We start from the raw sequence: 24,757 nt of genomic DNA on the forward strand, positions 1-24,757 counted from the left end.
TCCCACATATCCATTTTGTGATCCTGTATTTCTGTGACTTTGCTTTTTACTCTGACTAGTCAAAAAGACATCACCAAAAAAAAAAAAAATCCCCAAATAGTTGCCTTTATTTCAGAATCTGCCAAAAAATCCCAAACAAATAAACAAACAAATAAACAAAAACCCCTAAAATCATTGAAATTACTGAAATCTAGCCCTAACCTATACAGTCACTTTACAGGGATCTGTATGTGCTGTGGAGGGCAGCAAAACTAACCACACAGAAAAGGTCAGGTTGGAGGGGACCACAGTTTGTCGTCTGGTCCAACCTCACTGCTCAAGCAGCATCATCCTAGAGCACACGGCACAGGACTGTGCCCAGACGGTTCCCGAAAGTCTCAAATGAGGGAGACTCCACAACCTCTCTGGGCAATCTGTTCCAGTGCACGGTCACTGCACAGCAAAGTTCTTCCTCATGTTCAGCTGGAACTTCCTGTGCAGCAGTTTCTGCCTACATCAGTTGTCTCATGTCACACTGTTTGGCACCACCGAGAAGAGCCTGGAAACATCCTCTTGGCACCCCTCTTTAGATATTTATAAACATTAATGAGGGCCTCTCTCTTCTCAAGGTTGAGCAGGCTCGCAGGCGCAGCAAGGCTGTGCATTTCCTACAGAGCTCGACCCCGGTTAATTTTTTTTTTTTTTTTTTTTTTTTTTTTTTTTTTTTTTTTTTTTTTTTTTTTTTACTATTGCTCTACCTTTCCACGCTACATTCGGGAGACGGGGAAGCTCTGCCCGCTCCCTCCCTGCGCGGAGCTCCCGCCCCGTCGGGCGGTGCCAGAGGCGGAGGCGGTGCCTCGCTCCGACACCGACACGCCAAGATGGCGGCGCCCGCGGCGCGGCGGGGGAGCTGAGGGAGGGCGCGCGCAGGTAACGGTCCCCCCGCCCGGCCCCGCCTCACGCCCCCCGCCCGCCGGAGCCGCGCTAATCCCGCTGCCCGCGGCTTCCCAAAGCCCGCTCCTCTGGGCTCCTTGCCCGCGCCCAGGCTCTCCCGGCGGTCCTGTGCTCACGGAGTTCCTCCCTCCTCCAGCCTCCCTCTGTCACCGCTCCACTGCTCGCTCTGTCCCGCCCGTGGAGCCGCCTGCTCTCCATACAAGCTTCTCCAGCGGCGGGACACCCCTCCATTCCCCCGGGGCTGAGTGAAATGTGCTGGGCCTCGTCAGGCAGTTCCAGGACTTTAATTCAGTCTCCCGCGTGCTTACTGCATCTTTCCAAACGTTTTCTGTGTCAGGGAGGTTTACGTTGGGTATTAGGAAAAGGTTCTTCCCCCAAAGGGTGGTTGGGCACCGGAACAGGCTCCCCAGGGAAGTGGTCACCGAGCCTGACAGAGCTCAAGAAGTGCTTGGACAATGCTCCTGAGCACATGGTGTGACTGTTGGCGTGTCCTGTGCAGGGCCGGGGGTTGGAGTCAGTGATCCTTGTGGATCTCTTGTAGCTCAGGACATTCTGTGATTTATTTCTCTATCAGACCAGCCCCTTCCTCCTTTCTTGGCACACCTGCCTAAGACAGTTTTAGATTCATAAAAGTCTCACACAGGGTCTTTTTTAGGCTCCTTGAAAGACCCACACAGCACTGGGCTGGAGTGCCCTTAACTGGGGCAGGGAGAGGCACTCTCCTTGTCCTAGTCCCATGCACACAAGCCTGGAAAGGAAAACAGCTTAGTGCCGTGTCTTTTGGATTTGATTATCCTCTGTGCCATGCATCCTGGCTTGGCCCAACACATGGCTGACTGACCATTGCATTGTGTGCGTGATGGTACCTGGGAGCAGGAAGGACACTGCATTTCTCTTTCTCATCCTGAAATTCCATGTGTTTGAATGAGTTTAGTGCTAGTGCAGTGTGCCCTTGGCTGTTTTTTCACTCCCACCCAGTGCTCTGACCCCTGCTTGGGTGACCTGTAGGGCCTGAGGTCACCCAAATATGCCCTCTCAGGCATGACGTTGGCTGGTGGGCTTCCCTTGAGCTGTGCACAGGCATGGGGTCTGTGTTCTTTGTGTCTCAGAATCACAGAATCAATTAGGCTGGAAAATACCTCTGAGATCATGGAGTCCAAGCCATGACTAAACACCACCCTGTCAACCAGAGACCTTGGCACTGAGTGTCATGTCCAGTCTTTCCTTAAACACCTCCAGGGACGGTGACTCCACCACCTCCCTGGGCAGCCCTTTCCCATATCGAATCACCCCTTCTGGGAAGAAATGCTTCCTAACGTCCAACATAAACCTCCCCATGTGCAGCTTGAGACTGTGACCTCTCATCCACTAGTCTCCCTTCAGTGAAGCATTATATGCATGTGTAGCTCCTGGGCTTTAAAATACTTTTTTTGTAAATAAGCAGTGCTGAAATTGGCTTGCATAAGGAAGCCCTCCTTTCTGTTTTAAAATAAATAAATAGAAATAAGACATAAGTAAAAAGGAAATAATTAGTAAAAATAAGAAAAAAACTTAGAAGTACTGAAATGCTAATTTTGAGATGAGTGTGATGTTATGGGGGGGGGGGAACATGGAGGCTCCTGAATGATTCATGTGCGCCTGCACATGAATCCTGAGTATGGTCCTGGATTTGTTTTTATTACAGATGAGAGACATCATGGAGGGTAGAAACAAGAAATCCGAAGCACTGATATGACATAAGTGAAAAAGTGTTTATAAGACCCTGTTTGATAAGAGAGAAAAGGAGCAATTCTATAGATAGGTAATGAGACAGGCATTGAGGGTTTGTGTATGCATGAATGTTAAAGGAAGCATAATTCCCACTAGCTTGCTGGGGATCTAATTTAGGTGCTATAGCAATTATTTCTACTGATAATGTTTCTACTTTATGGGAAATGCATAAGTAAAATATTTTCTTATACAGAGTTCCTCTACACTGAGATTTTACTGATGTAACTCTGCAAGGAAAATTCTGAACTGACTGAAATAACTAGTTTGGTACAAGTGTATTGGGCAAAATTTAAAAAAAAAAAAAAAAGCCCAACACCAAAATACCAAAACCAACCATAGAGGATAGGAAATACTGATGTAAAAACGCCATTGAAAAAAAAAAGTCAGTCAAGATGAGGAAATCTCAGAGTAGAGGTTCTTTTAATGCCATACTTCCTACTGTAGGAAGTAAGATCAGCAAATATTTTGTTGAGACTGATCTCAAATGTGGGAATTGTTTGATCTTTCTCCTATCTGAGTAGCTTTAGAAGACTCTCTAAAGCAATTGAGGAGTTAACCAGATTTTTAGTTGAAAAAGAAAGCCTTAGCAAAATAGTTGGTTTAGAATATCTGGTTGAAATCTACTAATTATAGTCATCCTCCCCCATCTCTTTTCAGTGATGACAAATTCAGTATTTTTACAGTATAATTTCATCCAACTTCCTCTTCTCTCTGTTTCATTCTGAATTTTTACTAACACCCTGTTAGCCATCTTCTATTCAGGCAGTGGAGCTTCTGGAACCTTCAATTGACTGATTATGCCTTTATGGGAGACTGAATGCAAGAATTTTATTTTATTAGATAAGACATCTAACTCAGTAGTTTTTTTCTGTGTGAGGCCACAGTTCTCTTGACTAAAAAATACATACTTTTATAATTCAGACATGGAAATAAAATGCAAGTTCCATGAAAAGCAGCTGAGTAGTCTAAGTCAAGCTAAAATAGTTTAATAGCTACCGATTTTCAGTATAATTATAATAATCATTGAGTTCTTGTTATGTATTGTGGCATGAAATACTTATTTTTGTCTTTTCAGATACCATAACCTTAAGAATGCAGTCGATTTATCAAAGAGTTGGCCCGTGTTCCTCATGTTTGAAGAGACAACTAAATGGTTTCCTGGGATTAATTAAATGGCAAAGACTGATTCCTGCTTGTGTGAGAACGATTTACAGTGAGACGGGGAAATGGGAAAAAAACTATGGGTTGGAGACAAGAAAACAAGTTGAAAATTGGTGGTTCCCAAGAATAAAGGATCAGTTCTGCAGAATTTCAGAAACTGATGTAAGCATTGTGAGAAATGTGGAGATTACATGTTTATATTTTTGTTTTTTTAGAATGAAATGAATTGAAATTTACTTAGTACAGATGGCTTATAATGATTAGATGTGCATTACATTTTAGGGGAAAATACTTTCATGCAGATTGTTAAAAACCATTAATGAAATAAGTAAACAAAAATAATTTTTGAAATCCTGAGGAAAATACAGTAATAGGCAAAGTATAAACTTGTAAATTTAGGAAGGATTTAAGTAATCAATTCTTTCTTTGCATATTATACAATATTTGGCACTTAATTGTTTAAAGTATTAAAAGAAACATCTAATCAGAACTTCTGTAAACAATTTTCTCAAGGTTCTGTTCCCCATGTTATGACAAATCTATTACACTACACCCTGTGACTCACTAAAAATCTGTGTTAAGGGAAAATGATTTTTTAATACTCTTGGTTCACAGTCTCATAGGAATAGTAAGTGACTTGAAGAAAAAACAAAGTTTTCCCATGCAATAAAAGATCTTGAATACAGCTGTATCACAGTCTCTGACTTTTTGCCTTCACAATTATTCTGTCATAGTAGATAAAAAACACTTCTGTGGCTCTTTATGCTTTTGTTCATCTCCCTGAAAATTTGCCTTTTCTCTGACAAAAAAAATTCTATCAAAATGTTGAAGAGAGAAAAGAGCTTGCTTTTTCTGGGGAAGAAAACTGAGATGAAATGGTGTGCATGTATACCTATAGCAGGGAAAGCATTCATTTAGACTTGTGCCTTTTATACACATATGTACATAGGAGTCATACGTAGCATACGTATGCTAAGTTCTAAATTGTATTTTTATGATATTTTTGTTTTATCCTTACAGTTGAAGTAGATTTATAAACATATTAAGAGGCAAATAGTGTGTTGTGTAGTGTGTTGCAATGAAGTACTCAGATTATTTCTGATTTTGCTGTGATTGAACTAAAGTGAAAAAGAAATACTATTTGAAAACTACTTAGAGAGTTCTGAACAGTAAAAGCTGAAAACTGCCTGTAATTTTTTTATTTTTGACAAGAAAAATAATGTAAGAACTTAGCAAGCATCATTGGTACTTGATACTATCAATGTATCAGTGATGAATTCAGTGGTGATCAAGATGTATTAGGAATAATGGATGTGCAAGAGGATTTGTGATTTCTTTGTAACTTTTGTCATTTTAATTAAACCTAAGTAAATGAAATTTTTTGTTTCTTTTCATTATGCAAAATCTTGCTTGTAATTGTGTTTGGATTGGAGCATACATAGTGAAACTGAAGAGTTTCCCTTTAGCAGATGTTCATGCAATTGCGAATGATGTAGTCGCTCTGGGAGTTACTGCAGTTCAGATGACAAAAAGCAACTGGCCAGGAGTGAGCTCTGTGTTTGTTTTAGATACAAAGTAAAACATTAATTATTTAAATTGTTATGAGAATAATTTAATCTGCTATGTTTTTATGTTTTGGTTGGGGCAGACTAAGAACACATAGATAATCAGTTGTAGATGCTACAGTGGCAATGGTGCTTTGTTAAGCTCCAGTTCTGTCAATATAGCTTTTTTTGAGTAAAAGTGAATTGATTTTCATAATATTCAAGTGCCATAGAAGTGTCAGTATAAACTGATGAGATGGCAGCAAAGTCTGGTAAAACATCTCCATTTACAGTCCCAAAGAATTTGATCCAATGAACTTTGGCAGTGCTCACTTGGATCAGTTCCAGCAGAGCCGTGTTTCTCTTTATGGTGTCATGTAGTAGTTTATAATGTGCACATGTATTTATTCAAGTGCAATGCTAACTCATATAGTTACTAGTTTCTAAAAATTTCTTTCTAGAAATCAAGACCAAAATTTTATGTGCTTTCTATGTTCCCATATCCTTCTGGGAAGCTTCACATGGGCCATGTTCGTGTCTACACCATCAGTGATGCAGTAGCTCGGTTCCAGAAAATGAGAGGGATGCAGGTAAGAATAGATCAGTGGTAGGACTGGGTGGGGATTTTTTATATTTTAATACCATAATTAATCAGGAAATTAGTATTTTCTAAAATCCATGAAAGTAGAATATGTGCTACAGGTGTGTAGATAATGACCCATGAAGCTTTGGATATTGAAATTTGAGAGTTTTATTAAAGCCGTGGTGTTCAGAGATGAGAGTTGGTAAGAGTGGTTAGAAGCTACCTCAGATGATAACAGCTGGTGCTGAGGTGCCTGAATGAGGTGCCTGAATCTACTGATGTGTGACACAGTGTCACTGAGACCTCTGAGCTACACAGTTTCCGTGAGAGGCTGACAACCCTCCAGCTGTCAGGGTGGGACCAGGGTGGAGGGAAAAATGTACCTGGCAAGAGAAAATATATACCACCAAAATCAACTGCTTTCACCTCTTCTGCTCCTGAGAACCAGTTCATGTCATTTGTCAGATGCAGAGGGACAGCCTCTGTGCCTCCTAGGAGAGAAACCTCTTTTTTCTTTTTTTTTTTTTTTTTTTTGTGACTGCTGCAAGTCAGACAAACAGGATCATGCCACATGTTACGTCATGTGTGTGTAGCTGAAAGTTTCTGTTCTGTAGGATTTGACCCCTAGACTTGCCCATTTCAGCCTTGCTCATATATATGAAATATCTTCTGAAGGTGCAGGTCTATGAGGTAGGCTAAGCCTAACTTTCTTGCTACATCTGCAAGGAGAAATTCCATTTCGCCTTCCACATTTCTGTGTTTCCCAGTCTCCACCATGCCTGCCATAGTTTCTCCCTCACTCCCTTCTGTCTTTCCGTTGGGGTGAAGGGGTAGCTGAGAGCCTTGTCCCTGCAATCTGCAGTGGGATCCTGGCTGGCATTCTGCAGTAAAGGCTGGCAAGGTAAAATTTGAAGGATGTAAGGAAGGTGTGGGAGAACTGTGGCCTGAGTGACAGCCATATTACAGAGGAAAGACATTTGGTAGAGGGAAAATGTGAAGAAGCTGGGAAAACAGTAGGAAGGAGGAATACGGAAAGAGAAGGGAACAAAAAGAGAAAAATAGCATAGGCAAGGATCTAGGATGACAGGAAAGAGTCTCTCTATTGTACAAGAGAGAAGGAGCAGTTCAAGAATATAGGTATCAACCTCAAAAGAGTACAGAGAAGATGAAATTGAGAAAGAATTGTTAGTTGCTGGTTGTGGTACTAAGTGCCACAATTTCCTTGCTACAAGTGCTGAAGAAGTGTAGCATTTCCTGGGTTTATCACCATCCGTGAGACTCTGATAGGTATCGTCACTGCATTATTCAGTGTGCTGCCTTTCCAAATACTATGTGTTATTTGCCAGTGATGAACATACCATGCACTGAATACTTGCTGCTTTGCAGATATGCATTCTTAGGCTTTCAAAATTGCAGGAAAAAGGAATAAATGCCTTAGACTTTAAATTAGAAGAAACCCCAATGTCTGTTATAACACTTATCTTTCCTGACTCCTCTGAATGACCAGAACTTGGATCTCACTAAAAAAATTGAGCTAACAGGGCATTTGAAGGGATGCTTGATTCTTGCTTTGTGTTAAGACCATTCATGAAATGTCATTTCAGGATGTAGCCATCTCTTATCAATAGCAGGGAAGGTAGCCAGTAAATTGCTGTTCAGAAAGATGAAAACTTGCATCTTCTTGTACTTGTGAAAATAATTATCTACATCCAGTAGCATGCTCTAGTTGTAATTTTTTGAATACAAGGTAAGTAAGCACGTTTAATAGAAACATTTGAAGAAAAGTAAAGATAATGTAATTTCAATGAAATGCAAGAGCCACCATGCAAACAAGTTTTTATTTCCACATTTGCCTATACTTTTCTAGAAAAATTTTTCCAGACTTTTCAAGTTTTTACATCTTGCATTTCAGCATATTTTTATATTTCATGTAAAAATTACTTTGAAGAAGTGCCTATAGAACATGCTGGATTTCTAAAAATACTTGTATCTTCTGTTATGTTAACCAGTTTGAACATCTATTTTTGACTAAAGGTGGGCAGCCAAAGAATTTAACTTTCGTTTACGATTAAGAGACATTAAAAATGTCTCAGATGATTTTCTGAGTATGTCAGATTAAGAGACATTGTGTTATTGATGTGCATTAACTTGCTGGAACTTACATTTATCTTAAAGAACTTTTCCTTTATTACCCATGCTAATTTCTCCATCACTTAGAATTAGAGTCTATTATAATTGATGTTTTCTTTGCTTGCAATTAATTTATCAGCCTCTAAAACTTCTCTCTGCCTTTTTCATGGTTGTACAGTCTGTCAAATGTTGTTATGATGTTTAAGATGCTGTAATGATTGGAGGCTAAGACATGGTTATATCATAAAACTTGATACATTCCCTAAAAAAATAAATTTGTCCCTGCATTCAAGGAATTACTGGAATTCTTCAGTATATAAAAAGAAAGAATGCTTTAGAAACAAAACTGTTAGTATACATCATTTTGAAGTTACTCCACTGATTTTCTATTTCGCTCTCAAAATTCAGCTTTAATATTGCATGTTTGAAAGCTTCCAATCAAAAGTCTGAGTAGAAGTGAATCCATTTCAGGCATTCAATGCAAGGTTAGGGTAAAATTTTTGAGCAGCAATGTTGTTTAAGCTTTGCATCCATCATTTTCAAATTAAAAGAAAAGTGCAAGGCAATGAGGAATGATGGGCTTTTATAATGAAAATTACAGACAAAACCACTCAGATTGACAGTTCCCAGGGAAAGCTTCAGACTACGATGTGTATTTCTTATTTAATAAACAGTGAGGGGAAACGTTTATCGTGTGTATGTAGCTGACAAGAATATATGATTGAGCAAGGTATTAATGTATGTTGAATAAGGTGCAGGTATTTTTTATGAAGAATGCCTTAATGAGAAAACATTAAATTAGTTACATATTGATTTAATCTGAGCAGGCAAGAATTGGCCTGTATTTTGTAATATTATAGTAAGGATAAGCTAGAATACATTCACAAAGGGATTAGAGGTCCTTTAGACCTTCTTTGGAATGCAGTTGTGTAATGTCTTCATATTGGAAGTATTTTGAAATTTTAACTGGGAAAGTTTTTAATCATTTGGATTCTGTTGTGGTTTTGGTTTTTCTAAAATCTAACATTAGTATTCAATTTTTTTCAGCTCCATAAGGTCTGATTTTGTTTCATTTAAAATATTCTAGAGAGGTAATGCACACTGAACTCTACAGATATTTCCCAGAAACCTGTATTGCACCAGCACTTCAAGTGTGAAAATAAATATCTATTGCTCTTTTCCCCACCTTGTTTCTGAAAGAAATATTGCTTCAATATAAAACTGTAGATGAAAGCACTGTAAAGTATTGTCTTGTTCCAGTGCTCACTCCTCAAGGACCTGTAGGCAGTGCATGGGAAGCAAGCTGTCATGCATTTGGATTGGGTTGCTGGATAAATAATTTGTAGAGTATGTGTGTTTTAAGATAACTTGTTTACATTTTGATTACTGAAGATGAAGTTTGAAGGAAATGTAAAGCCATGTAGATTACTTAGCATGACTGCGCTGAGCTGGTCTTTCCAGAATGTATTAAGGGTGACATGTTTCTTGAAGTGCAGTTAAAACAGTTTTTATATATGGAGAGGTCTACATCTTATTACAAACATCTTTATTATAAAGTGCTATGAAAAAGTAATATATATATTTTAAAGTACAAATTTATAGCTATTAATAAAACAATCCTGAACTGTGATGTGTAGTTTCTTGTTGTGTTTACTCTGTGAATTTACATGCATGTTGTGAATTCAAATGTAGGAGTTTTGTAAGAAGTGAAGAGATTTCCTATTCATTATTTGAGATTGCTGTGTAGAAATGGTAGAGATATTCATGGTGATTTTCACTATGGAAGATTTCTAGTGTGCTATTGCTCTGGGAAAAAGTATTTACCATTACTTTATCATGCTATCATTAACATGTCTTTGATAAATTCTGAAGTGGATAATTTGTGCCTCTCAGAGGACTGAGAATAATTCTCTTAGTGATCAGTAAACAGAGTGATTCAGTTCAATAGTTCTTGTGATATCTTCGTAATGAAACTGGTACCAAAGCAAGTCAGTCACATGTGAGAGTTGTACAGAACTGAGAATCAAATCAGGGTGAAATTCCTGCATGCTGGAATCACACTATACTAATTATTTCTTAATTTATACTTAAACTGGGATGGATGGGATTAGAATATAGTCTGTGATATTTCTGCAATACCCCCAAATGACTTGAAGAGCATTCCTTTTTATCCATAACATATCTTCTTTTAAACTGGATGTATTTTCATTAATTATTTTCCCTTTCAGCAGTGAATCTTAATACTCTTGAAATTGCAAAAGTGAATGGTATTGAAGCCAGACAGGCAAGTTTAATTGAAACTCTATAATTAATCATCAGTAGGATGAATTATTTCGATACAGATCCATTTTCTGATCATCACTAGCTACTATTCTCCATGGGGTTTTTTTGTGAGGCTGTTGTGTCCTTTTGTCAGGTTATTTCATGTGGTATAAATCAAGTAGCAAATATTACAAGTATTGTGTGTGAATTGAATCTTATTTAATTTCAGTTTTCCCACAGCCTATACTGAAGGTGTTAATGAGCTCACTCTGTTTCATTTTGAAAGAAAAAGAGAAAATGAGATATAATTTTAAATATAATTATGTTAGACAAGAATGTGTGAGATTAAGGAGGCAAAAGATAACTGTGTCCTCAAAATGTGTGTGATGCTATGTGGACGTTGAGTAATTTCTCCTTATATTCTATGAGAATATAAATAAATGGGCATTTTATGTTTTGATAGAAATCTGTACGGTTTGATTATTTTGAAAGTGCCTTATCTAATATGCAGCAGTATGTTGCAGAGAAGCATTGAAATAGTCCTTTTTAGAATGTACACACTGGTCAAAAATTCCTGATTTTAATCTGTTTCCAGGAATGCCTTATCTGCTTGGGGGAGTTGTCTGTTTGTTTGTTTGTTTGTTTGTTGGTAATTTTTACCTGTTGTGCAATGATGTCTATTACCTGTAATGGTTAAAAGAGAATCTAGGCTTCACACAAGTGGAGGTCTTGTGTTTAAAGTATGCTGTAATACGTCAGTTTACACCAGATTTTCAACAAGTTCAGCCCACTGTAGGCAGCCAGTAGAAGGAGCAGCCATCCTTTCCCCTCTCCAACTGCAACTCCTCACTGTCTCATGTGTTTGTGATTATGCAATTGCAAGATCCACGATGGAGCTAGGGGTGTTTTCTGGCAGCTGGAACTTGTAATCATGGATCACTTGTTTTGTCAGCCTTTTTTGGTTAATTCATGTTGAGTGTGTCACGGGGCTATAAGTAGGGATTTATATATGTAGATTTTGCTGTATCAATTAAACCACTAATTGGTCAGCAAGCCTCTTAATTTTCATTTCTGATCATCTTTTATTATACATTCTCTGAATTAAATATACTTATTTGGCCTTTCTGACACTGAGTCTGGCATCTTTCTTAAAATTTAGAATGCATTGATCTGAGTGTAAGAGCAGTATGTCAGCTCCCTGGTCATAGTTCTGAGACATACTGAGTACATCAGGAGAGCAAACATGTTCTTAGTGTCCTTACAAAGACCGAGGAAAATTCACTGAAGCACCAGCCCCGATGCAGGCTTAGAACTGAGTGTTATGAGATCATTGTCAGCTCTGTGTTATACAGCACACTGATCTCACCTACTGATGTCAGTGTGATGAGCTGATTGTTACAGCAGTGAACAGATGAAAATGCTCTGAGAGGAAGAGCTGAGATCTCAGCATTGAATCAAGGGAGTTTCTGTGTCTTCCTCCCTTTGGTCCCACAATAACACGAAGAGCTCTAGCCATTGCTAGATGTTTGACCAAGCTGTGAAATGATTCTTAAAAATGCTTCAAGCCAGAGTCTTTGGGATCTAAAATGTTTCAAGATACAACTGTTTTTGTTTTTAATAATTTGCTCCTTAAAAGACCATTCAGTCTGGTAGTTACTGAGCACTTTGTTCCCCACACACTATTTAATCACTTCCTTGTAATGTTTTATACTCCTGTGCAAACCATGTTAAGTGGTAGAAAATGCCAGTGTTTTGTAGTTGATCCTGCATGGTCATGTGAGCTTCTGAGAATCTGAAGTTGTGCCATGTGTGTTCAAGACTAACCTGGGAGTTTTCAGCACAATGAGTTCGCCTGTCCACTTAATTGTGAGGATCAACACACAGCTGCCTTTGGTGATAGCCATTGTAAAATGGCTGAAACTACAGCCTGCCTTTTTTTACCTGGTGTAGGCACTCTTAGACTTATGCAGCCTCCTATTTAACAAAAGACAGTCATTATTTGATTTGCTTTCTCCTAGAGGCTTAGAGAAGTGATGTTTGGAAGAATTGTCAGTCTGCAGTGAGCAGAATGGATCCCTCCGTTGCATAAGGTTTAGAGGTTGCTGTTGAAAGCAATCAAGTCAGCATTCAAGAAGGTGGATTACTTATTTTTCTTCTGCTCATCTGTGCTGCTATAGAGAGCAGCTATGTTTTCTGCTAGTTAGAGCCAGTGACCAACCCATCAAAGAGCTACAAGGAATAACCCTTTCGTCTTCAAAACTGCTTTCTTTTTTTTTTTCTTCATATTTTTAATTTGTTTTGAACAGTCAAATTGTTCCTTTTCCCTTTGTGCCAACTTTTGACATGTTAGTTGCATATTTTCTTCTCCTCTTCCATTTCTCTTCAGATTTTTGTGTTGAATAAGTAGAGTTAAGATGTAATGTCAAATACTGCATGGAGACTGTGGCATTTTTGCTGCAGATTTCAGCCAGAAGGAGCTGACCTGTTGTTTAGACAAATGTATTTCACAAGTCTTTCAAATCCATTCATGGTAGAGAACTAAAAGAGACAATAAACTTGAAATCATTTTCTAAACCACTGTGCATGTTACATTCATCTCTATAGCAACTACATAAATAGATCTATCCTGGAGGCTAATTTGAGGATATTTTTAATGTCTCTTTAAATTCAGTTTTCTAATTGAAACTTGAATTACCATACTTCTTCAGACCTTTAGCTTGAGGAATGCTATTGGTCGTTAAATTGAACTTTTGAATGTGAAGAGTGAATATGGTATTTTTGATAAATGCTAGAATTTGGAAGATCTGTGAGCACAGGTTGCTCCTTCCAGTGCTGATGGTACAGTGATATAATGTCTGCACATGAACTGTCCGGAGCATACATCAGCCATTTTGGGGAGTCTGTAGCTGACAGTGAAGTTGTTTTTCCCACATCCTTTTGCTCAAGAGCATGACAAATGAGATTGTGCCTTGCATTTGGCTTCCTGTCTGTATCCAGGAGATCATCAAAAGCCAAATTTTACAAGAATTAACCAAGAGTGATTCTTTGTAATCTCACTTAGTGTGCATCAACGTATAGTAAGACAAGGCATTTGTAAAGTGTAAAGGCAGGGCATTAGTCTAGGGCATTTAAATAGAGAAAACATGTGTTATACATGGGGGAAAAAAAACAAAAAAACAAAAAACTGTTTTTATTCCATCACATCTGTCCAGAGATAGGTTGTCAGCAATATTAGCGGTCAAAAAGAATGAGCTGCATAAATTAATGTTTTAAGGTGTCCATAAAAATTTCTGTTATTTATAGCTTATGTAAAGCATAACTATCTTTTTTTTTTTTTTTTTTTTTTTTTTTCTTTTATACCAATAGTTTTGACTGGGGGATGGATGGTCAGGGAGGGGAAGGGCTGGGCAGAGATGTGTTTCATTGGGGTGTTGAGAAGTGGTTTAAGCTCCAACTGACTTTTTCCATGTAAACTCCCCACTCTATATGTGAGGAAATAGGCAGCTAAGACTCATAATTTCTGATACTGTGATGTGAGGAACAATAGTTTCTCTGATATTTAGGGAAAGTTTGTAACACAGAATAGCATTCCAATTTCTGTTAGATTTAGACATCGAAAATGTGCTGTGCATGGGCCCTTATTGGGCTGGCTTAGATCGTGGATGATAGCAGGTTAATACCTTTGGTTTTGTTGTTGCACCAGTAGAGTAATGATAGACAGCAGGTTTAGTTTTAGATCAGTGCTGAAAATGAGAATGCTGAAGAGTCACATCTATTAAATCCTGTTGCTTTTACACTGTGTTGGTGCCTAGGGCATCTTTATAAATACGTCTATAAAATATTTTTAATGAAATATTGCATTAAGTCAGAAGATTGGAAAGCGGTGGCAAAGAAGAATAAAAATAATTCAAAGCAGTGACAAAAGTAGCTCTTCTAAAATGAGCAGATTTTTCACATGGAGTATATTATGAGATTAGTACGGCTGGAATCGCTCTTTTATGGCTTGTTTGCTTACATGCCACTAAGAAACATGTTCTTTATATAAATAGATATTTTAAGGGTTAAAATTTTTGATTTCTTGCAACTTGTAAAATGTTAGTCATGTTTTGCTGTTGTTAAACTTGTGTAATTTTAATTATGATTATTGAATTTGTAGCACATTTGTAGGTTAAGAAGTAGAATTGGCTTTGTCAGGTGTCCAATATATATGTGTTTAATGTCAGCATCTTAAGTACTGGCCTTTCTGTGTTGGTTATTAAACAGGTTTTTTTGAATACTTACCATATTGCTAGATTATTTTTCTAAATAATGTGCATGTTAACAGGAAGAATACATCTCTATTTCAACAGAGATTATCTTTTATAGTAAACTTTTTTCCCACTTTTACTTATTTGTGGTCATGAAATAATTTGTCACTCTGTAGTCTGTATTTGCAAAAGATATTTCAGTAAAATTTGGCTAAAACTGTTTTTCCTCACCTTCTTAATTTTATCTGGTGAATTTAAAGTTATCATAGGGTATTTTTCTTTATTTTGTTTTTCAACACAAAGTAAAAAAAAAAGTAGCCTACATATCAGTTACGGTTATAAAACTGTTGTTTTGATTATTTTTACTTAACATCTTCTATTTTAGAATGAATATTTGGTTTTACCACTACAGAAGACTTAAAAAGAGTTGGCTTTTGTCACTATCAACCTGATATTGAAATAGTCATGAGAGTTTATTTCATAATACTTTAAGATCCCTGTAGCATCTCATTGTAGATAACACGTGCACTTCATAATCATCTTTTAAAGCAAAGCTGGCCATAGTTGGCAGGTTTGGAAGAAGTTCAGTTCAGACAAAGCAAATGCTGGAATGCCAAGCACCGTTCATTATTCGGAGCATCTCAGTGTGCTGCTGATGCCATTCCAGAATGTTGCATAACATTGCAGTTTTTCTTTTTGCTGACAGGTGATAAATCCAATGGGATGGGATGCTTTTGGTTTACCAGCAGAAAATGCTGCAGTTGAACATGGCCTTCACCCTGCAAGCTGGACACAAAGGTGAAATGAGTTGAAATATGGCATTTTCACTGTGAATACCTGTACTGTGGCCCCCATGAATCAACAAAAGAGAGCAAAACTAGCATAGAAGAAAGATGGTACAGGAAAGAACAGGGTTATCTAAGACGAGGGTTGACATTTTATGGGACTTTGCAGATGACTCTGTTTTGAAAGATAAATATATTGGGATGGTTTTCAAGGTTTTAATCTCAATGATGTTTAAATTGTAAAATGCTAGAATATCAAAAGAGAAGCATTTCCCAAACACCCAAACGAGCAGGTAGAAATAAATCAAAATTTCATTATGGTGAGATAAACCTTAGTATAGAATACACAGTAGAAAATTACGAGTTGCGTGGTTAGATTTACTGGCAGGTTTTTGTACCATATGAGAGAGGAAGGAGATAGTTGGGTTTTTTTGAGACCGGATCTTGGAAAGTACTCGGTAGACATTATTGCTGCTGATTTTTGTGAATATTTTTGGATTTAGACCACAAAATGGGGTGTTACGTTTTCCTAATATTCTTTAAAATGGGTAAAATGTTATATAAGTAAACAGTTTCTGAAAATTACTTGCAAACCAATCTTCCTAAGTGAAGTTCTTTGTTGTACTCTGGATGCAGTAATCTATATGTGGTAGATTTATAGACCTTGATCCATTTCTTTCTTTGATAATGCTGTTTCTTTGGGTTTTGTTCATGCTTCTGGTCCCATCTTAAGATTCTTGATACTTTTCCAACAAAAATATTATAATATTAAATACTTGCAGTACTCAATTATTCAGGACTGCAAGTTTTTTCTGGATCAGAATTAAATGCTTGGTTTCATGACTGACAACTTAGCCACTCTAGGAGGATAGATACTGCCCTATCTGACAGAATGTCTTTTAGTAGAAAGGTCAAAGTCCCTAAGAAATTTTAATCAATTTTACAGTATGTGAATGAATTCCCAACAGGTCACTAATTAATATCATGTAATTGTGGGTATTTTGGTAAAGCATATTTAGTACATTTTCAAACTAAAGCTTCACTGTATATCCTGATGTATCTTACTTTACATTTGTAATACAATCCATTCAGGGCAGCATCTAACCTGACAGTGTCAGAGTTAATGTTTATCTGTGGTGATGCTGCCACCAGAAGTTTTGTCGTTCCTCGTCACCTCCCAGGATACATGCTCCCACCACCTCCTTTGCACTGGCTCAGCTGATTTTGTGGGCCACAGTTTTGGTTTGATCAGCCTGTTGATCAGAGCAAAGAAAGAAATCTGGTGGGGTTTTTTTGGAGAATTTTTGTAGGGCTTATCTTTAGCTGAATGGGTAAGCCGATTCAGGTGATTCTACAGCCACACAATCACCAGAGCCACAGCAAAATACAGCCAGGGTAGCGTTGCCAGAATAGAGCAGAATTAAGCTGAAAGTGGAAGTGTCCCCTACTGCATTGAAATTTAAGAGGGCCCTTTGACTCAACTGCAGTAAAAATAATTAAAAATAGTAAGAAGTGGTGCTTGTGTAATGCTTCCTTCAAACTACAATGCCATATTTACTTTTAAGTTGCATTCAAATCTAGAGAAAAAAAATTTATTGCCTCATATACATAGCCATGGGAATTGGACCAGAGTATATTGGGGCTTTTTAAAATTATTATTTGAGTATTTTGACAATTCTGAGTTTTACTGCTAGTGAGATCATAGTATTTAGAGGTTAACTAGTGCTTTTGATTTCTCAGAACCCTGTAAGTACCAGATTTTTATATGATCATGTGTTAGAAGTATCTTAAGCTAATAATTTTTCATTTATTATCATTATTTTGCAGTAACATTCAGCACATGAGGAAACAGTTTGATGCACTAGGTCTGTCTTTTACATGGGAAAGGGTAAGATTTTCTTTTTAAAATGGATACTGCTTTATTTTATTGTATGATGGAGCATTGAGACCCATGGAATTCCACCATTTCATTTATGACAATGCAGCTGTCTTTGGCAGTGACCAGTTTAAGTTTTTAAACTGTAAAATTGAGGGTTTTTTATCAGATTTTGCTAATTTTTGACATGCTGATATCATCTGATAGTACCAATGTGTAGGAAAATCTGTAAAGTAATTTCGATTTTGTATTTGCTTTTTCATCTCTTTGAAGTATCCATTTTCTGTGTTAGAAATGCAATGAAGATATTTATGAAATAGCAATGCTTTTGTGTTAAGGTGTGTGTTTTTTGAAGAGTGTTGTTTTCAATGCATATGTCAAGGGTTTAAAGATAGTAAATTGAAATGGTGGCTTGGTTATGTTATTCCAAATTTCGAAATATAAGCCTGCATTTTCATAGATGTTCATATCAGGATCATTTGGGAAACCAGAAATTTTATTTAAAACACTAATGCTTGAGAATCAGGTGTTCACCTTAAAAAACTTAACCAAACACGATCAGACATAAGCTAATGTCATTTTCCAGATAAAAAAGAAATTAGCGTTTGAAGCGATTGTGAGGTTATTGCATTTACCAGTGAATCAGTCACACTGCCTTTATATTCTCAGCAATAGCTGTTGCTTATCACCTTAATGTGATTTTGAATAGAGTGATGGAGATGCTAATCTCGGATTTTTATAGCAGTACTGTAGATCTGAAAAGGAAAAGCATTAGTTTTCTGACAGTCTGAGACATGCCATCTCTTTTCTTTAATCATGAAGGTGAGGTTGTTTATTTGTATGCCTTGCATATAAAAAACCATTTTGTCATGTCTCATATATGGAAGGATTTTTTAGTATAAGCCTTTTGAATAAGATTGTCATTTTCTTGGTAGCCAAAAAAGTTGCTCTGAAAAGAAAAGATTTGTTGTGTTGTGCAAGCTTCACTGCATGCATTCTTGACATGTAATGTTTAAAGCTGTTGGTATCTCAGAGGTTGTCTGTATGTGTGGTGCAGCAATACTTGAAAGCAGTGGAATCCTGTGTGTAGGCTGTGTTATGGAGTACACACATGCACACACACACACAAGTTCAGTGATGCAGGTTGCATTTCAAGAAAATTGAGAAAATTAATGTCTTGGGTTTAAACTTCTGTTTGGCCCTTCCGTCCTGAAGAACACATGGAAAACTGGCAGTATTGAAAACCATGGCAAGAAGTAGAAGTACACAGGGAAAGATCATTTGTCATCTCTGTGCCTATTCTTCAAGAGTTACCTTCACTTTACTAGTAAACCGTGTTTTGGTTAATGAACTTTCAGGAGTCTCTGAATACTTGTGAAAAGGGCTTTGATACTCTATTACTAACTCCATTTGAACTGCTGTGTAGTTGAAATGCTTTAGAATGCTCTAGGGACACATACTTGGTGTTTTTGAAAAGTAAGATTTTAAAACAGCTGAAAAATGTTCCTTGAAACACAGCACATGTTAGACTTTTCATTCCTTAGCTTATGAGTTAAGTTTTGTTTTACCTGGAAAGCCTGCCATACTAGTTGAAGTGATAATAACCTGAATGGTAGCTATAGAAACAGATATGTTTTATTAATTGCAAAAAATTCACAATGCCCAAAATATTATGTGACCTCCAAATGCACAGGTATTTGAGCTGGCCATGAAAGAAGCACCTGTGGAAACGGAAGGGCTAAGCTGTAGCAGGGTGTTTTACAGGCTGATAAAGCCTGTTTCTCTGCAGGGCTCATTAGGCTGGGCAGAGCATCTTACTGCCTCAGCTGTACTGCTCCTGCCTTAGCTGTACTGCTAACTCAAGCATCTTTGCACAGAAAAGCACTGTGCTGTGCAAGTGCTTACCTTAAAAGTGAGCTATTTGAGGTAAGGAGTATTTTTTAATAGTATTCTATACTTGTATGGCTCTAAATCAGTGGCTCACAAAATACTGTGACACTGCAAAAAACTCACTAGTATTAGTGACTCCTATGAACAATCCAAGAAAAACAGATTTTATATAGGTTGGTCAAATTAACCAAGACCATTACACAAAGCGGGGGCCTGTTTTAAATTTAATTTCATTGATGTAGCTTAAATCTGCCCCTTTATTATGCTACTGCATAGTACTTACCAAATAATGCTGGAGGGAACCCATTCCCCTAACTTAGATCCATATTTTGATGTGTGGTGAATTGCTTTCTTAAAGTGTGAACCTTTTATGTTAGCTGTCTCTGTCCTTTGTGGCCAGCTTAGAGTATATCCTTAGATGATGGGAAGGAAACTTATATAAACTTTACCTGTTACATATGGTGTGGGAAAAGAGAAGTGGAAAAAAGAAAAAAAAAAAATCCGTTTTGAGAACCTACTGCATATAGCTGTCTTAAAGAGTCTGCCTGCTTATAAAGTCATGTCTGGTGGTCAAGAAGTTTGTGTCCAGGAATATGAAGACTAGTTAAATCTCATTGATTGATAAAATTAGTATAAACAAATCATAATGCACTTTCCTTTTATTTTTCCATGGGTTTTGGGTTTTTTTCATTTTTCTCTCTGTCTTACAAATCAAAATGTGAAGGTATTTCTGTCTTATAGCTGTTCAGTGAACTTACTTATCTAGTAAGATATCATAAATAAGACATTGTTAAAAGCTAGTTAGATTATTTCAGTCAGGTTACAGTGACAATTTAAAATTGCTCTCCTAAATGGAAAATCTAAGCAAGTGAAAAATGAAATTAAATTAATAAAATAACTCTGTATGTACTTTGCCTTAGAGTAGTTTTGAATATTAATGATTATCTGATTTTTTTTACCTGAAACATGGAGGTATTTTAAGTGCCTCAAGTTAGAAGTATTATATTTGTAAATCACTTTGAAAATGGTGTGATTCTGGGGAGAGATTTTTTTTTTTTAAATCAGTAAGTGAGATAACATTTCTATTCTGAACATTTATGCTTCTCGGATGGAAGGTTGAAAAGCTGAAGTTTGAGCATGGAAGAAGTGTCTCTAAGAGTCACTAAAAACACATGGAAAATTTGAAAATCGCCAACATTATGTTTTGGTTTGAAGATAACTATAATCTGAGCATTCCTGATGATCAGATTTTTTGAAAATATCACCCCAGACAACATAGCAAACTGCCTGTGACTTCTTTTAAACATGATTTTCAAGGGAAAAGCAGTATAATTTTCAATTATTCATATCATCAGCAACAAAAGATGAAAAGCATATAATGTTTTTCCTTTATTTTGTTCAGGAGTGTCATCAGACCAAATGCATGTTCCCAGTAAGCCATCAGTTCACCACTGTTATTATCAATCTGCAACTTTCTCTTAGGAAGTAGCTCTTTCTGTGAAGGTTTTTTAGTAATTTCAATTTCTGCATTCCAATACATATTTTTTGCATGAGACTAATGTTCCCCGTCTGCTCTCTACATAAAAAAAAATTAAATATTTGGTTGATTTTCTTTGTGCAGATAATTTTCTATTTAGTTTGGAAGTTGTTATTTATGTGTACTGCCTGAGCATGCATAAAACCAACAGTACATAGATTATTACCTGTGAAATTTTCTTTTTATCCATGTACCATTGATAATCAGTGACCCTACTTATAATTAAATTTAAAAAAAAAGAAACTGTTGATACAAGACTGCTTTTTTTTTTTTGTTTCAGAAAATATATTCATGGTCCAAAATGTAGGCACTGTATGACATTCCTATTTGTATCTAATAAAGCATAAAACTAAAGGCCTTTGAAATACAAATATTCAAATTAACTTAGAAATGTGGGTTGGTGTAGTCTAAACCTCTGAAAATCAAATAATTATACTTCTAGATGAGGTAGTGCATGCCCCTGAAAACCAAAATAGGCAGATAATTGATTAAAGACTGTTTTATCTTCCCAAATAGATTTAAAAAAAAATCCATCCCGACTTTTTCTTCTTATCTTCCTTTAAAGAGGTGCAACATGCCTGTCTTCAGGACAGCATAAGACTGTGCTAAAAATAAATTTATTACTAATAAACTAGGAAATTGTTTATCTCCAGTCTAGTTATATGTTATTCATAAAGCCTGGTGGATCTTAGAAATAAATAAATCTTTTCATGCAGCCTATAAATACTACTTTTATTTTTTAAAAAATAGCCACGGAAGTTGCTTGAAGTTGTAACCTTATTCTTAAAAATAGAAGCAAAAACGAGTTACAAGGTCAGAGACTCATAATAGAAAATTGTAAGAAAAGAGCAGGTTTAGAACAAATAATGAATTTTAAAACAAAACATTTGAAAATTAGTTTTTCTTTTATCAAACACCAAAATCTTTCATCCAGATTGAGTTGTTGTTTTTTGTGGATTTTTTATGCAGGATTCTTTACTATTGGTTTTCCTTGTTTTTATTGGTAGTTGAAAGGTACTCTTTAAATCAGATTTTATAATAGTGAATGGATTTTGACCTTTACGTGGACCCATTGCTTCCCAAGTTGCAGTGATATCAAATCCAGATTGTAATACTACCATTTAGTCTGTAACTGAGAATTTATTTGCAAAAATAAACAAGTAACCAACCTCTCTGTTATGGTATTTGTTAGGAACAAATTACTGTGCTGCAATAGATGGATTAAGCAAGGTAGTTTTTGGTAAGGATGGGGGTATATTTCCTATGCCTTGCCAGTATCTGCTCTTTTAAAAGCAAGCCACCTGTATAGGTGATTAATTTAAATTGTTGTCACGAATTCTTCTAATAAATGAGTGTCATTCCTGTAGGAATAAGGAACAGTAACAGTAATTAAAGACAAAGATGCATTTTGGTGACAAAAGTAAAAGGCAAAATGGATGGGGTGAAGGGGGAGAGGCTTTCCCTTGCATTTCATATTACCTTCTGAAATGCTGCGGTGATGAGAGATCACTAAATCTCTCACAGAGCACTGAAGAGCACATGCAGTGGACAGCTGAGCAGCCTCTTACATATTTTTAGAAGAGTTCAGATTTTTAGTAGGTATTTTATTTTTGTGGAAAACATGGTAATATCCTGTTATATATATTCACTGTACTGCTTTATGATACGGAGTTCTGTATGTATGCTGTTACGCCAGTGCTCGGATTGCAAATGAGAAGCAGAAATGTAGTTTTTGGCAGGCTGGAATGGCTCCAGCATGCTATTTTTCAACCCCTTTTATAAACTGTTTTGTGTGTTTCTGAGTTAAGATAGTTCTGTTAATGTTCTGCGGATCTTTGTCGTGCTTATAGAGTATAAATAGAGATGTTCACCTTAATTTAAGCATGATGGCAGCCTAATGGAAACTTTTTACCAGACATCATTCATTTGATCAAGGTCAGTAACTGGAATACACAGAAAATTATTTATAACAGTAAATCTTACTGTGCTAAATGAGAGGGGAAAAAAACACCAAAACACATTTCAAGATTGGCAGGAGTTTGCTGGCTTGTCTTCAGCCACTCATTTTACTTGTTAGTGATGTAATTTCTCTTTCTTCATTAACTTGAAATGTTACTCGAAACCTTCATGGATGTAAAGTTAAATTCTGAGCTTGAGTGTTCTTTTTGCATCTCAGTGACCACACAGCAGATTTCTTTTTCAGTGATACAGTCTGCTGCATTTCTTTCAAAGAAATGTCTCTTTACTCCTTGTGAGAGAGCATGTGCATTAGATTCTGTTCGCAGGAGTCAGCTTGTATCTTGTAGCTCAAGCTTGTGTGGCTTGTAACATGCTTGTTTAGATTGGAAAATGTCATCTTTTTGTTTCAGTTGACACACATCTGCCTTTCAGGGCCAAAAGGACCAATCTCTATTCACTTTTCTATTTTTTTTATGTGGCATCTCACTTTTGTTGTCCTATTTGCCTATTGCTCGCATAATCTTACATTGTACTGAAAGGGATTGCGTCTCTTCTTTTGTGTGTCTGATACTCCAGGGATGAAACTCTGTTGCCTGTAGTGGCATCACACTGGCATGAGAACTGTTGTGAAGAAGCAGGGGGGCGGGAAAGCTATTAAATGTGCTTAGTTGAAGAGATGGAAATCAGATTATTATCAAGTGGGGTTTTTTTTCAGTGCGGAGCAAAGGGTTTTAATCAAGCAACTGTTTTTCATTACTAGGTCTTCACATGCTGAGCTGAAAACTTGCCATTAAATGTCCCTTTTTGATCTTAAAAGCCTCTTATACACACTTTTGAGGCACATTTATTCAAAGGTCATATTAATTGTTAAAAGCTGTATTTCAGCACTGGAATATAAAGTTCAAAGCAACTAGAATATAAAGTTGTAGAAAAAGAATAAAAATTTTCTGCTAGAGCATTTCAGATGTCATTTGAGTAGCAGATGATACTGCAGGAGCTGTGTGTAGTGGGAAGCTAGGATGATGGGAAAGCCCACGTGAAAGACATTTCACATTTAGAGCTATTTCTGATGCTTGATAAGTACTCCAAATGGAATAAATTTTATCAGTGGCTTACTTTTTGTCAGTAACTTTATAATCAAGAGGTGTTCATATTAATCTGAAGTTCAGAGTAGAAGCCATCTTCCACTTCAAGCAGGTATGTGGGTTTCCATTGCACCTGTGGAACCTGTATTTGTGTTGAGAAAACAGGGAATTTGTAATGATGGAATCCATTCGTTGTCATTGCATATTAATGCTTATTTTAAGTTAGGGTTTTTAAGAACAAACATTTAAAATATGAAGCTTCATAAGCAGTTGGTAAGCAGCTTGCTTTTTAATTATCAGAGTTCTAAAAACTTAGCAAATGTTTTCAAGTTTTATAAAAGCTATCCATTATATTGTTGCTTGCTGTTCTCTTAACTCCCATTCCTCCTGCTTGTATTGTCTTTTATTTTTATCTGTCTTTATTTCCTTCATAACCATTCTCCTCATTTGTGACTTTTATTACTCATTTTTTCCATACTTTGACCTGGAGCATCCTCCTAACTTGAGCTCCCTTGCCTTTTGGAACAGTTGCTTATTTGACCTTTGAATGTGAGCTCCCCTTCCCGAGTCTTTAATTCTGAAGTTCAGAATCTTACCCTGTATTCCATCCTGTCTGCCCCACGCTGTCTGTCTGCCAACAGCCTGCGTTCCTCAGCGCTGTTCTGCTCTCCTCCTGCTCCCACAGTTTCAGCTGTAAGCTCCTTGCTCTGCCTGCCTCACATCAGCCAGCTCCCTGCTGCCTCTGAGCATCCACAGCCTCTGCTCCTGCTTCTCATTGCTGAGCAACTGTGGAAAAGGCAGCCTGGCTAGGAGGGTTCTTTGAGAGAAGTCTACATTTTTTTTCTAGTTTTGCTGTTTACTTGATAAGGCAGCTGTGATCACTTCCATTCATCTTCTGTTCTTACATCTATCAGCTTTAATCTTAGAGAGTTTTATATCCCATGTTAACAGGGAAGCCTTTCCTTCTGCATTAAACTCACACAAAGCCCATGTTC

The 24,757-nt window shown here is 36.9% G+C and overlaps 1 protein-coding gene across 6 annotated transcripts in view; it reads left to right on the forward strand.

Moving 5' to 3' along the window:
* Window positions 1-753: 753 nt before the first annotated feature.
* Window positions 754-24,757, forward strand: part of LARS2 (leucyl-tRNA synthetase 2, mitochondrial) — an 83,190-nt gene continuing 59,186 nt past the window's right edge. For 4 of the 6 annotated variants that reach the window (XM_053986560.1, XM_053986583.1, XM_053986591.1 and 1 more), the window contains exons 1-5: window positions 976-2,734; window positions 3,779-4,026; window positions 5,870-5,998; window positions 15,337-15,428; window positions 17,243-17,303. In XM_053986560.1, coding sequence (XP_053842535.1) covers window positions 3,796-4,026; window positions 5,870-5,998; window positions 15,337-15,428; window positions 17,243-17,303 — 513 coding nt within the window. In that variant the 5' untranslated portion in view covers window positions 976-2,734; window positions 3,779-3,795. Of the gene's footprint in view, window positions 910-975; window positions 2,735-3,778; window positions 4,027-5,869; window positions 5,999-15,336; window positions 15,429-17,242; window positions 17,304-24,757 lie in introns of those variants that run through there. The other 2 variants (XM_053986576.1, XM_053986570.1) reach the window with 2 other exon arrangements.

Source organism: Vidua macroura, chromosome 1 (assembly GCF_024509145.1).
Source record: "Vidua macroura isolate BioBank_ID:100142 chromosome 1, ASM2450914v1, whole genome shotgun sequence".
NCBI classification, from domain to species: domain Eukaryota; kingdom Metazoa; phylum Chordata; class Aves; order Passeriformes; family Viduidae; genus Vidua; species Vidua macroura.